Here is a 14,215-nt window from a genome sequence, read left to right as displayed (position 1 = left end):
ATCTGTGCCGGTGCGACGTAAAACAAATAGAAAAAAATTGATAACAGAAATTTATTCTGGGCATATATGGGTTTAATAAATTGATGCGTCCACTACGACTTGTGGTACATCTGTACTTTTGTAGAATGATCGCTAATTATTCTGCTGCCGGGCTGAGTGGCTCAGACGGTTGAGTCGCTGGCCTTCTGACCCCAACTTGGCAGGTTCGATCCTGGCTCAGTCCGGTGGTATTTGAAGGTGCTCAAATACGTCAGCCTCGTGTAGGTAGATTTACTGGCACGTAAAAGAACTCCTGATGGACAAAATTCCGGCACCTCGGCATCTCCGAAAACCTTAAAAGAGTAGTTAGTGGGACGTAAAACAAATAACATTATTATTAATTATTCTGCTACAATGTAGTGCCGGAATGTGAAGGCCAAAGAGAATGAATGAAGACGGAAATGTGGCTCGAGTCACAACACACACGTCCTGCTTAGAGCGCATACAAGCCTACGTCACGAGGGAATTCTGTGGTGCTCGATCTTGCTCGACCACGCTCGACACACCAGTTCGTGACGTCAACACTTGAGCTTGCTCGAGCAGGCGATTGAGTGGCCCATCCCTAGCACAGATGGCAAAACTGTGCTACTTCGACAGTCGGAAGTACGCAAGGCGCTTTCCCGTGATAGTTGTAGAGTGACATTTCTTTCTAACATCTAAGAATAACTCAAAACGCTGTTTGTGATCGTTGGCAAAGAGGATAGAATAGATCATTGCATTGGTATGAATTCTTTGCATTGCGTAGGAAAAGCCATGTGTTGCACTTGCACGACCTTTAAATTGGAAAATGTGGTGCTCGTGCTGTCAAAAATGCACGAAGGCACATCTGAACTTGCCACCCATTTAAGAGCCACCGAATTCCGATATTCTTCTCGATTATTACCTTTACCATCCTCACCGTTTTAGGGTATTATTGGTACGTATATCTTATAAAAATCATTGTTCTGTTATAATTCGTCCAAAATAGTATGAACGATAAAAGTACCTATATGGACATTGCCTTTTAATTACGATTATAATTTGTCTCTAGCTTTGTGAAATACACTGTTACTCAAAATATATCATACCGGCGAGTGATTAAATTTTAATGTTATTTTAGGAGTGTCGACTAGTAGTTTGAGGACAGTCACTATTGATTTATCTGCACATTCATACTGCCAGTAATTTAGAAATTTCGTCCTGTTTTGATGTTTCTTGTCAGTGATAGCGAGATGAGTTGAAGTCTGTACGAAATGTAATTGAAGGTTATGGTTCGATCGACGAAAAGTGACCATGGATAGGTAGTAAAGCAAAAACCTATGTCAGGTTCAGTTTGTATTTTGCTCTTCATTTGGGTTTTTAACATTTTATTTTCTGTTATACCGATATGGATAAATTTAGGTATTGGAGGGAGCCTCTCATAACACTGACATGTACAGACAAGGACCCCTCATCTCTTGTATTAAACTATTCAAAAAATTTCCTTATGACATAAAACAGCTTCAAAGATATGCTCATTATAAGACTGCTGTGAAGTATCTGTTGGAACACTGTTTCAACACTATTTAAAAGTAAGTGTGCAAAATATCTTGTGTGTAAAAGTAAGTTTATTTGTACAGTGTTAACTATATAATTGGATGAATGCCTGTAGGTAGCTGAGATATGTAAATAGGATCTGTAGGCAAATTACACATATTTGCAATATCCTGTATTTGGAAATCAAACATCATTGGTATCAAGGTACCATTTATGATTCTTGGATAAATAGCCTAAATATACAAATTTAGTGTGTGAGATAACATTTCTTTAATAACTCAGCTGTCTTTTTTCAGAATGTTATGATAATTAATTCTGTAATTTTGCCTACTTTTAATGGCTTCCTAAATCAAATATGTGCTCTCATGAAGGAGGTTGTGATGATGTGTTCAATAGGGCTAGACAATTAGATGCTTATTTTCTATGATTGGAAGTTCAAAGGGAACTACAAGACATTGCATTAATGCATGTTCAGTTCTTTCAAAAGCAAGAATACTAAGTTAAAGTAGAGTCAGCTTATTGCTTTATGCTACTTGTTTTTATGTGACATGAACTTGAGATTGACGATACATGCTTGAACTTCTGCATGATAATGAGAATGGAAGTGGGAAAACTTATCCCAATCATTTTTATTCCCTTTACATTCATTTTGTCAGCTGTGAAATGTAGGCCTAATTGTTTTAGAAATTACCATGTGAGATGTCATCTAATCTCATTGTGTACTCTTTTCTTAACAATAGATTGTACTGGTGACCGGAATTAACATCTTTGAGTGCAAGTTGAGATGCTACTGTACTAAGTGATCAGATATTGGATTCACAAATTTTCTTATGTGAGAATTGATATCATGTGCTTGATACTAATTAGCCTAACAAATTATGTTCTGTGATAATCGAGGTGATTGGGAATACAACTAATGGCATCGCAGTGAATAACTTGTGTGCTAGTGGGAGATATGTGCTGGTTTATTCAGGTTCCCAAAGTAAAGTAAACTAGGCTAAATGTTATTGTTCAGTACAGTATTTTCATACAAATTAATGTCAGATATTTCTGTTTTCAACCCACAAGTCGGCTAGTCGGGACAAGTTCATTCTAGTCCAAGAAGTATAAAAGAGATAAGTGAACCAGCAATCCATTATCAGTAAATTTCTAATCGAAGAATATTTCCAGAGACGTACACACAGTTTGGAGAAGCATCTCTTGAGAAACCATGTGTTTGAATGGTGTAAAACTTGAAGAGAGTTGAGAACAAGCTGCATAATCATCAGATGTGAATTTCAGACACTCCAACATTGACCATTCGATAGATCTGCTTTTTAATATAGGCTAATCCTGCAGCATTTGTTTCCTCATTATCAAAAGCATTTAATTTTGTAGTCTCAGCACCACATCTTGAAATATCAGAGATTTTTGCTGGTGTTCACTTTTAGAGTCCAGGCCTCAGCACTATAACGTTACAGACAGAGAATACATAACACTGAAGTAAATGGAGCTGGAAATTAATATTAAAATCTTTATTACAGAGGATTTAACTCATTCTCTTGAATGCAAATGTTATTTCAGCTGTGATCAAGTAGGCCTACGTAGCTGAGGTACCTAAAGCATTGGACTTGCTCCAGTGATGTGCCAGCTACTGTCCAGTTAACAGGTTGAATGACATATTTGTTTATGACCATTACTTTGGTCATTTTCATGTTTGAATGTGGAACTGCTGCAACATTTTGTTTGGCCACGCAGTTTAGTAATGTTTGTACATCTTCAGCACTTGTTGCAAGCAGAACAGTATCACCTGCATATTGCAGATTATTTATTGTGGTCCCATTAATAATGATGCCCTCCTGTTTTTATTCCAGTAGGCCTACTAAGAATTTTAAACTGATTGTATTTATTGCTCTTACTGCACCAAAAGCTTAAAGGAATTGGAAACTGCTTAGTAGTTTGTCTTTGTCATCGTCTGGGCAAGATTATGAGTATGGTATCTATGTTAATCAGTTAACCATTACATATCTTCTTTTACTTGCCCTACTCAGTGTCTCAGATGTTGGCGATCAATATGGAGATTGCTCTTCTATCTTCAGCAGCACGGTGTAGTTCTTCCATGCTTTTTATGCATTCTTAAGGTATGATGTTTGTCTCCTCTCGGATCCTTTGCGCCTTTCATTTTGCCTTTCAGAATTAATTGTAAAAGCATATTTCTTGCCACGTAACACATGCCCTAGATGTGAAATTTTTCTATTTTGGATGGTGGACAGCAGTTCTCTAGTGCAATTTGCTGTCTATAATACCTGTTCATTATGTTGCATGTACAACACACACGAGAGACTGAGCATTCTTCTATGAAGCCATAGTTCGAGAACTTCCACTCCTTTGCTGGTAGTCTGTTCCAGTGTCCAAGCTTCAACCCCATAGAACAGAGTAGACTAAACGTGACATTTATTTATACATTGCTGAAGGTTTAAATGTAAAGTTTCATCTTGCAATTTACTTGGCTCACAATTTCCAGGTTTGGGTTCAAATTGTCTGTTATCGAACCTTTATAACTGTTCAGTTCTTCAGACTGACAAAACTAATTTTGCTTTACAAAGGTGAAAAAATTGAGTGCATCCTAATTCAATACATCATATATTCCATCATTAGACGGAGTAATCAAATTCAAACATGTTTCGGCTCGTTTGAGCAGTCTTCAGTGAAAAGGGCTGGGTTTGAAATAATGTAGGCTACATAATACAGGCTAAAAAATGCAAAAAACATAACGAAGGAACAAACGAAAAAACAAGAGAGAGCCTAGACGGAAACAAAATTAGCACAATATACAATATTTACATTATCATGTGGAGCAAATAACTCACTGATAAAATTCAGTGAAACAGGGGTTAATACAAAACACAATTGAAACTAAAAACTGTGTTAACGTAAGAAGTGAAAACAAGTGATACAGATGGAAATGAACAATAAGTGCACAGAGTGAGGTTGCGGACCTCTTTTGTATTGTTACAAAACCAATATTTTGTAAACTAAGAGGTCCGCAATCTCACTATGTGCATTTCCATCTGTATAACTTGTTTTCACTTCTTAGGTTAACACAGTTTTTAGTTATGTTTTGTATTAACCCCTGTTTTACAGAATTTTTTTGCATTGAGTTGTTTTTTGCTCCACACGATGATGTAAATATTGTATATTGTGCTAATTTTGTTTCTGTCTAGGCTCTCTTTTGTTTTTTAATTTGTTCCTTCATTATGTTTTTTGGCATTTTTTAGCTTGTATTATGTAGGGTCAGTCAGGGTAATTATGAGACAGACAAAAAAAAAAAAAAGGGGAAAATGAGACAGTCAAATTTTTCTGCTCTGATTAATGATCTCAACACTTTGCATGAATGATGTTATATATTAGTCTTGTATCCATTACGATAAAATAATTGAAAAGTCTACGAACTATATATCTACCAGTAGACAAGGTTTTCCTGAGTGGTGTTTTTTCTAACAAAAAAAATTTCATGTGTTGCACTTTGTATTTTGTTACTCTGACTCAATCCAAAAATCCAGGGAAGTGTTTGTGGTTTTATTTCATAGTATAAGGGAGAACCTTCCTTTTCAGCTTGTAAACACAATTTTAAGTTTTCAATTTGAGAAGACAATTCATTTTAAAAAAACGGGGGTAAATATGAGACATCATGACGGTAAAAGTGAGACACTTCTAGGGGAAAAATGAGACACTTGGTACACTTGTTTCTGTACCTAAATACTTATCCTACTTTCAAAAATTAAACGCACTGACAAAACCATAATCAAGCGAAAGAGAGTGGACCCAACAGCAAAGGTGATATCATCTGAAGAGTATTCTCAGCTTATGAGGGAAAAGCAGAAACCAGTTCATAAGAAGGATAGAAAGGGTACTGGTATTCAAAAGGCAACAGTTCCAGCAGTAACACCTCCATCTAAGACAAGAGCAGAAGTTGATTCGTCTGACTCAGCTTCAAGCAAAGGTGAAGATTAGCAAGGTAGCGGTGGCAGTCTTGATGAAGTTCGTCTACTTGACACACATGCTGAGGAAATGACCATGGCAGATGAAGTAAATCTGGGTGACTTTGTACTTGTACTTTTTGAAAATTGAAAGTTGTGGAAAGCGGCATTCTTTTCAATATAAACATGATGCCACTGTTCATAAAGTTCTGGAAGGTAGAGACATGCAAATTATGTGTCTCAATTGAGTGGACAATAACAAAACTGCTTTAGGCTTAACAAAAATTACATATCCGTTGTGGAAAAGTCAAAATTACTGGCGAAATTGCCTGTTCCAATAATAACAGAGAAAGATAGAGGCATTACATTTGCATTCCCAGGAACAGTTGAACTACAGTTTCTGTTAACCCACTTTTAGCCAAGTGAAATGTCTCATTTTTTCACCATTCTGATTACAATGGGTATTATATATTTATTTAGTATCGTTAAAATGTAACATAAATTCAGGCATAAAGCTCAGGTACCATTTAATTTGATGGTATAATGTCAACAATCTACACTACATAATTTTTGTCAGGAAAATGTATAAAGATGTATCTCAAGCCTAAATTTTGTGTTATCAAAACATGGCCATTTTGTTCCTATAATAAAACTGAGGAAAGTGTTGTAAACTATTACACCCAGATTATTTTCTGTCTTCCTTTGACCCTAAACTGTCTCACAATTACCGTACCGTATTAACTCTCCAACATGATTTTACAGTCTGCTACAATACTGTCTCAATTTTTTCCCTGGGTTGTCTCAGAATTCCCCCTTTTGTGGGTTAAAAATGAGATGCACATTTATATTTATTTTTCAAAAGTTAATGAATGTATAGAAATCTGTAGTTTCCATTGTGTTTTGTAACACCAGTCACAACTTATTATGATTATTTGCATATTTGTCACTGTTGTAGTTTGTAATTTATGAACAAAGTTGTAAAAAATGTCTCATATTTACCCTTACTGACCCTAAATTATTCCCCCCCCCCCCTCCTTTTCACTGAAGATGGCTCAAACGAGCCGAAACATGTTTGAATTTGATTACTCTGACTAATGATGGAATATATGATGTATTGAATTAGGATGATACACTCAATTTTTTCACCTTTGTAAAGTGAGAACCGTCAATATGGAATGATTCTAATATCTTGTAATAAAAACTAATTTTGAGTAATACATTATAATCTACCTGAAAAAGAAAATGTATTGTAACAGCCATCATTCATCATCATCCTCATTTCCAGCTTCCCGGGTCGGGTTGTGAATCAAGGACCTTCATCTCTTCACCACTCTTCTCCTTTTTTAAGTACATCTTTTGGTTTTCCTCCCCTCTTCTGTATGCACTCCCACACTGAATCTGTTCATCTCTTTCGGGATCTTCCTCGTGGTCTCTTTCCTGTTAACTTCTCTGAAAAAACTTTTTTGGCACAATCTCTTCTCCCATTCTCATCATATGCCCATACCACTTTAGCTTTGTTGTTTCTATCCTGTCTTGTTTCAAGATTCCTGTCCTTTTCCTTATCTCTTAATTTCTAAATCTATCCTTTCTGGTCTTACCCTTAATACTTCTTAGGAATTTCATCTCCACTGCCTGTATTCTACTCTCCTCTTATTTTGTTGTAGTCCACGATCCAGCTGTATAAGTCAGTATGGGTTCATAATAGGTTGAATATAATACTTTCTTACATTACTTTGGGACATCTTGGTTCCACAACATACCCCTTACACTCTGGTAGAAGCTGTTTGCTTGTTGTATTCTTTTCCCAATTTCCTCGATTATCTTTCCATCTTCTGTGATCACACTTCCCAAGTACTTGAAACTTTTAACCACTTCCAGAATTTTACCATTCAGTTTTATCTTTCCTCTTCCTTCCTTCCTTCCTTCCTTCCTTCCTTCCTTCCTTCCTTCCTTCCTTCCTTCCTTCCTTCCCCTTGTCATCACTATTGTTTTACTTTTCTCTGTGCTCACTTTCATCCCAAATTTTTCTATCTTTTGATTCCATACATTTATGTGTTTTTGCACTTCCGTTTCACCCTAACCCCGTAGCACTATATCATATGCAAACAGCATGGCTTTTGTTGCCTGTCTTCCCAATCTCTGTTTAATGTTCTTATGAATTTCATCCATGTCTGTGATGAATAGTATTGGGGATAGTACACTTCCCTGTCGGAGACCAGTTTCAACTTTAAACCATTTTATTTTTCGTATACTAGTCTTCACACTACTGACACAATTTTTGTATATAGCTTTTATCATTTGCACTTCTGCTCTATTAACTTGTTTTTTTCCTTAATGTGTCCCATACTAACTGTCTGGGCACACCTGTCATAAACGAGTATCATGAGTGCGAGTATTGTAATAGTATTATAATTAAAAAAAAAAAAACCTTATAAATAGAACAGCATGTTTCATTCTAGACAGAACATCATCAGATTCCATCAAATAACACTCAAGTACTGGTATTTATGTTTATACTTTTCTAAATATTTGAATATAGCACACCGCCCACTGGTCTTCCTCTTCTCACACACTGTATTGCATAGGCATGAAAATTGTAGAATTCTGGGATGTTCAGTTCTGTGTCCTCTTTTACCATTGTCTCTGTGAGTACTCCAATGTCATAATCAGCCATGATATTTCTCGGAAGCAGGCTCAAGACTCCTCTCAGGCCTTCTATGTTCAATGTTATTATATTAGTCCCTGGTTGCCGGGCCTCTGAACTTCCAGGGTTGCCGAAAGGGCCGACATATTACATCTTCTGGTCAGAAGTTTCCATCGTAGACTGTTTCTAGGTCTTGCATTGGAATGCCTATTTTGAAGGCTCTGCTTCCTATTTTGTCATTCACCAGGTTGCAGTATATTTTCCCTTTTACTCCGTTTTCCTTCAAGTATTCTATGATAGCTTCCTCCGTCGTATCTTTGTCCAGTTTTCCCACTTATAACCAGGCATATCGTTCTGCTGCCTTTATTTTACTTTCCCCTTGTCTCATTCCCATTTTTCTTCCGTTCACTTCTTTTCCTGTCTCGTTTTCCCGTTGTCTGTTTCCGCCTCTCACCGCTGTTGTCCACTCCCTATCCTGGTTCTCTAGTTTACTTTTTCATTTACTGGTGTTCTAGGTTGTCTTGTTGCTCGCTTCCACTCTTCCTCTTCTATTATATTTATTTCAGCGTCGTTGGGTCGTTCTTGCTGGCCCCTGCGCTCTTGTCTTGTTACCTTTGTCTCTGTTACGCAATGTGTTTGAGCTGGTTCCTGTCTTTGTGTCACCATTATTTTCATTTCCTCTTTTATCATCATCTTTATATTATATGTCAGATTTTCAACCATGTATTTTATCTGTTGGTTCATCTTTTCTATTATTATTCCTTCTATATCTTCTTCCGTTCGTGTTTGGTGTTGTGTATCTCTAGCCAGGTCAGGTGACTGACCATTGTCACCAATTCGTCATCATTTCCCTTAGTCAGTCTTTGTTCATCACTAATAGTTGCCTGCTGATCTCTTTGTATCTTGGAGATGTCGTCGTTGCTGTAGCCGAGAGATGGCGCTAGTTGTTTTGCTGTGAAACTATTGCTGCCAGTTGGCGGAGACCATTCCATTGCCAGCTTGCTACTTGGAGGTTCATAGGTGAGGCCGGGAGATGTCGCTAGTTGTCGCGCTACGAAACTATCATTTGTCTCCTGACCTGCGTTGTTACATTCATAACCTCTTTGACATTTATTTCTTGAACATTATTCTTATCTTCAGAGGCATGTTTAGTTGTTTGAAAGTACTCACGAATGATCTTCACCGCTTCCTGCAGCTGTTCCTTCGTTTCCTTTTTCATATATCCGCCTGCGTCCGCTATGTCTTCAACGCTTTTCAGAGCACTTTTAAACCATTGTTCAGCTTCGTCCCCCATCTTGTGAGAAACAAAATCTCTGTTCATTAGGGCTCCCTCCCACATAATCAGCTGAAAAATCTTCTTCTGAATTCCCAAAGATTTTAAAACGATTTGCTGTATGGTTATAATAGTTGGCTGCTATGAATTTCGGTACTTGCCGGACTGTCTCGTATTATTCTTTCTTCTACGATGTTCTCCCGATCCTGAAGGCAACAATTTCTTTCTGTGCACTTCCCAAGTAGTATTTAGGAAAGGAGGAAGACTCACTGAAGCAGAGAACATCAAATGCAATGGCAAACTACTTAAGAGGGCTAACAATTTTAAATATCTAGGTATCACAATTCAAACAACGGGAAAGAGTTTCAGTGTACGTATAAGATCTAGAGCAGTGGCGGCCACTAGGGCTATGAGTGAAATCAGAAACATCACACAACTATCGATCAGCACAGCTATGGACTTGTTTAGGTTAAAGATACTACCTGTTCTGACGTATGGCCTAGAATTAGTGGGAGAATACCTCACGTACAAACAGCTGGAAGAATTGGAGCTAGTAAAGGCTAGATACCTGAAGAGAATTTTAGGAGTCCCGCAGAATGCAAGATCGAGGCTAGTGTATGAGCTTACCAGGGAGACCTTCTTAATAAAGGATCTGAGATGCGAGCTCATACTTCAAGCTAGTACCAGCTTCAGACAGCTTATACAAGATCTGCATGAGAAGAAAAACAATATACCAGAGGACTTCTATGCAACATCTGCTATGCAAGACAGGACCTGGATGGAAGCTAATCATGATATGCGACACGTGACGAGATTGGCGATCCATGGTTTCCACCACAAGGTGTGCTGTAACAAATTATTTCACGAACCAAATGATGAATGTGTGTGTGAGTTGTGCTTGGAATTCTGTGATAGATACCATATTGTAAAATGCAGGAATAGACAGAAATCCATCGTAGCTTATAGCAAAGAAAAGTAATGTGTGTGTAATGTAATGGTATTCTGCACGGCATGTGCGCGTTTTTTTTTTCAATAAATATTTGAATATGATTTGATAGAATCTGATGTTCTTTCAAGAATGAAACATGTCGTTCTATTTGATTAAGTTATTTCTTTTTCAAGTATAATACTGTTACCATGTGTTTTCTTTTTCAGGTAGTTTATACATGTATTACTGAAAATTAGTTTTGGTAGACTGAAGAACCTAACAGTTACAAATTAACAGAAACTGGAAAGAGATGGGTTCAGATATTGCAAAAAATGTTATCCAACAACTAAGATATTTTCATTTAAATTCATGCCATGTGTATTAAAATTAATTTTTGTGGTATTTTAAAATATTTTATGATGATTTGTATGTTTTAATTTGTTTTTTTATAACATTAATTGGTTTTTCTTTTTAGTAGAATGGACCCATAATGGCATCTCGAAGGCAACGGATTAAAGCCGTAGCGAACCTCCCCATGCGTCGCCCAAGAGGACCAGCTCCATCTGATAGTTCGCAATTGGTGGAGAAGGATGTTACATTATCAGCATCACAGGGGGAAAAGGAGAATATTCTTTCTTCTGAGAGAAGCGAGACTGAATCGGAGAAGCAGAACCAAAATGTTCATGACACACAAGAGAAGACTGTGAATTTAAAGCAGAGTGGTGATAAGGATGATGCTGCTGTCTGTAGTAGTAGCAGTAGTATTAGTAGTGGCAGTGGTGCATTGGGCTCTTACTCCATTCTGAATCAAGAGGATAGCTCAATAAGTGTTGGAAATACCCAGAGTCTGCTAAGTACATCTAGTGAAAATGTTGTAGTTACTGACAGTGCCTCCAAGGTGCCTGGTGCATTTTGTGAGGACTCTTTACGGAATACAGTTGGAAACTCTAGTACTTCTTGTGAGAATGCGGAAACAAGTGACAGTACATCCAGGTTGGCAGATGTGTGTTATGAAGACACATTGCAAGGTACTAGGACAGTCAAAACCTTGAGTAAATCTAAAGAATATGTTGTAACTAGTGTCAATGTACCGAAGGTGTCAGATGTGTCTTATGGAGACTCATCACACAATATCAGGACAACTGAAACCTTAAGTACATATAGAGAGATTGTTGTAACAAGTGACAGTGTATCAAGGGCGGCAGATATTTCTGATGAAGGCAGAAACATTGAAATCAGTGGTGATCCGAAGGCAGCAGATACATCTTATGATAATTCCTTACACACTGCTAAAATAGCTGAGACTTTGAGTACGTCTAATGACACAGGTAAGCCTAGAATACAAGTCGGTCAACTCAAGCCAGGAGATAAATCTGTCGAAGCTGGTTTACTTGGTGGGGGATCTTCAGATGTTACTGACATTAAGGCAGTATTGGATCAAGGTAATGTCAGTGTTACAAGTTCAAGTGTTGCTAGACTGGGTAGGAAGCGCTTCAAACCTGCTGTCAGTCTGAGTGCTGCTGGAAGACGGTCCAGAGATGTAGAGTCAAACAAACCTGTGACTGATGTTCCAGTCAGTGAAAGTTCTGTTGAAAAGTCATCTCTCACCACTAAGAATGAATTAGACAGTTTGAATAGTAAAGAATCTTCATCTGGCAAGAATGAGAGTGAGAGTTTAGGAAAGACTAACTCTGGAAAGAGCAAGGTTGATAGTTCTGTTGGTAGGAATATTACTGACATTCCAGTTGATCAGAGTGATGAGAGAGTGCCGAAATTAGGTTTGCCTACAGTAACTGGATTGATTCCGACTGGAACAGCTGTGCACGTTGAGCAAGAGGCTGGCCCTCAAGCTCAAGAGGCAGATGTTCCAGTAGAAGATGCTAGTATTCAGCCTGTTACCCCTCAGGCTCGGACTCCTCAGACTCCTGCTGATGCGCGATCACAGTGCAGTGCTAGTGATTTGGAAGAAGATTCTAGAAGAAGCTTCGTATCTTCAAGGACCATTACTCCTCCTTTTATAAAGAAATTGAATAGAGAAAAATCAAATCTCCGACTACCAAATCTACCGTTGAAACCTGAAGCTCTGAATGAGGAACGATCTCAAAACAATGCAAAGACTCCAGACTCGGATGTAACTACAGTTCATTTGGACGTAGAATCTGCAAAGGATGTAGAGAGGTAAGCAAATCAAATGCTATTTTATCTCTGTACATTTGTGCATACGTATTACCAGTCCCATATGCTAAGGATTATCATAGTGATTTCCTGTCTACAGTAGTTAGGTTTGATTTCTTTCTCTGCCAGAAACTTGAGACAGATTTGGAGGGTCTGCATGCCTGTCAACTTTTACGATTTGTCCATCAAATTTATAGAAAGCATTGTATTTTATTATTTTATGCTTGAACCATAATATTTTATGAATTTCAGTCAAAATTTGCATTTTGAATCTTGCCAAAACCTACTTACATAGGTGCTTGATAAATGCTGATCGTATTGCAGAGGGAGAAATGTTTCAGTATATTGAATAAACATTCTTGTTTCTTACCTCCAATTGCTGTTAAGTCGAAGTAGCAGTTGTGTGATAGTTGTTCTTTACTCTCAGTAGTGCGTCATCTTTAATCTCGGTGTGCCCTGTGTGACTGTATATTGCATGTATTGTGTGTTATTGACGTGAATACATCTGTTCTTTCGGTCTTAAGATTTAGGTGGCAGTATAAATGACATAGGGCCTACACATTTCGATGATGATAATAATAATTGTTACCGTGTTTTTGCGGTAGTTATGCGTGAAAGAAGGTGCGGGGTGGTGAACAGGTCTCAAGCTACGAAAGTAAAATTAATTTAAAATTTAACAAGGTTATATTTTCTTTTCAAAATTAAGAAATAACAAGTACAGCAGGTACAGAGTAGCAAGGCAACAAAAGGTGCAATTACAGTATTTACAGTATTTGGGCTTCGAGCCCCGAATTCACACTTCTAGGGCAATTAGCCCAACTTTACTCCAAAATAAGTTTTACCAGAGGGGCAGAAAACCCCATTCATGTTCAAGAGCACTTGCTCCAAATTACACAGAAAAGCCTCCTCGAGGCATACAACACTTAATTTTCAAGAAAGAGCCACACGCTCTCAAACTTTAAGCCTCTCAAAGGCCACACCAAACTCCACCTTCAAGTTGTCCTCTTAGGACATAGACACAGGGGTAACATACCCAACCTACTGAGGTCTATTAAATGAAAAAGGGTAATTACATGACCTCTAAAATAACAATTTGAGAGGAGGCGATCTGCACTCCTAATGTATTTGTTTCAAAACCTAATTTGGCTCTAGGCCACTAATACAAGGGCTACAGAGGTGACTTAAGAAGGAAACAATTTACATTACGTTGAAGAAGAATAGGTAGAGAAAAAAATAAGTTCACCTCAAAACAATATGAGTGGGAGCTCGAGAGGGTTAAGCACTCTCTATCCCAATATGTAGTTTAAAAGATAGAATAGATACAAGTTTCTTTACATTTTAAGGAAGGTTACATAATGGAAAAACTTCGGACCCGCCCCGAGAGTTAAACTGCTGAGCTAGCAAAGAAAGAAGTTATTAATCGGCCATTACCTTGTTGTTGACCGCTGCCGACGAAAGAGGCGCTTCCCGCCCCCTGCTATGTACTTTACACACTGAAAGATGGAACAGAAGTGGCGCAGAGACCCAAAAATCAGCAGTTTATATACTCTCGCGGAAAGTTCGAGGCGTTTTAGGGAAGAAAACACCCGCCCACAATCACTTTATTGGGTAGGATACAGCAACATATTCAAGTTGGGGGAAGATACATCAGATTGGTCAGAAATTAATAAAAGAAATTCGGG

At 37.8% G+C, this 14,215-nt stretch overlaps 1 protein-coding gene across 2 annotated transcripts in view; it reads left to right on the top strand.

Moving 5' to 3' along the window:
• Positions 1-682: 682 nt before the first annotated feature.
• Bdp1 (transcription factor TFIIIB component B'' homolog Bdp1) overlaps positions 683-14,215 on the top strand; it is a 153,105-nt gene continuing 139,572 nt past the window's right edge. The window contains exons 1-2 of one of the 2 annotated variants that reach the window (XM_067145863.2): positions 683-955; positions 10,837-12,536. In XM_067145863.2, coding sequence (XP_067001964.2) covers positions 10,849-12,536 — 1,688 coding nt within the window. In that variant the 5' untranslated portion in view covers positions 683-955; positions 10,837-10,848. Of the gene's footprint in view, positions 956-10,833; positions 12,537-14,215 lie in introns of both variants that reach the window. The other variant, XM_067145861.2, reaches the window with a different exon arrangement.

The sequence above is a fragment of the Anabrus simplex genome, chromosome 4, assembly GCF_040414725.1.
Source record: "Anabrus simplex isolate iqAnaSimp1 chromosome 4, ASM4041472v1, whole genome shotgun sequence".
Classification (NCBI taxonomy): Eukaryota; Metazoa; Arthropoda; class Insecta; order Orthoptera; family Tettigoniidae; genus Anabrus; species Anabrus simplex.
This window is presented reverse-complemented; position numbering and strand designations above follow the sequence as displayed.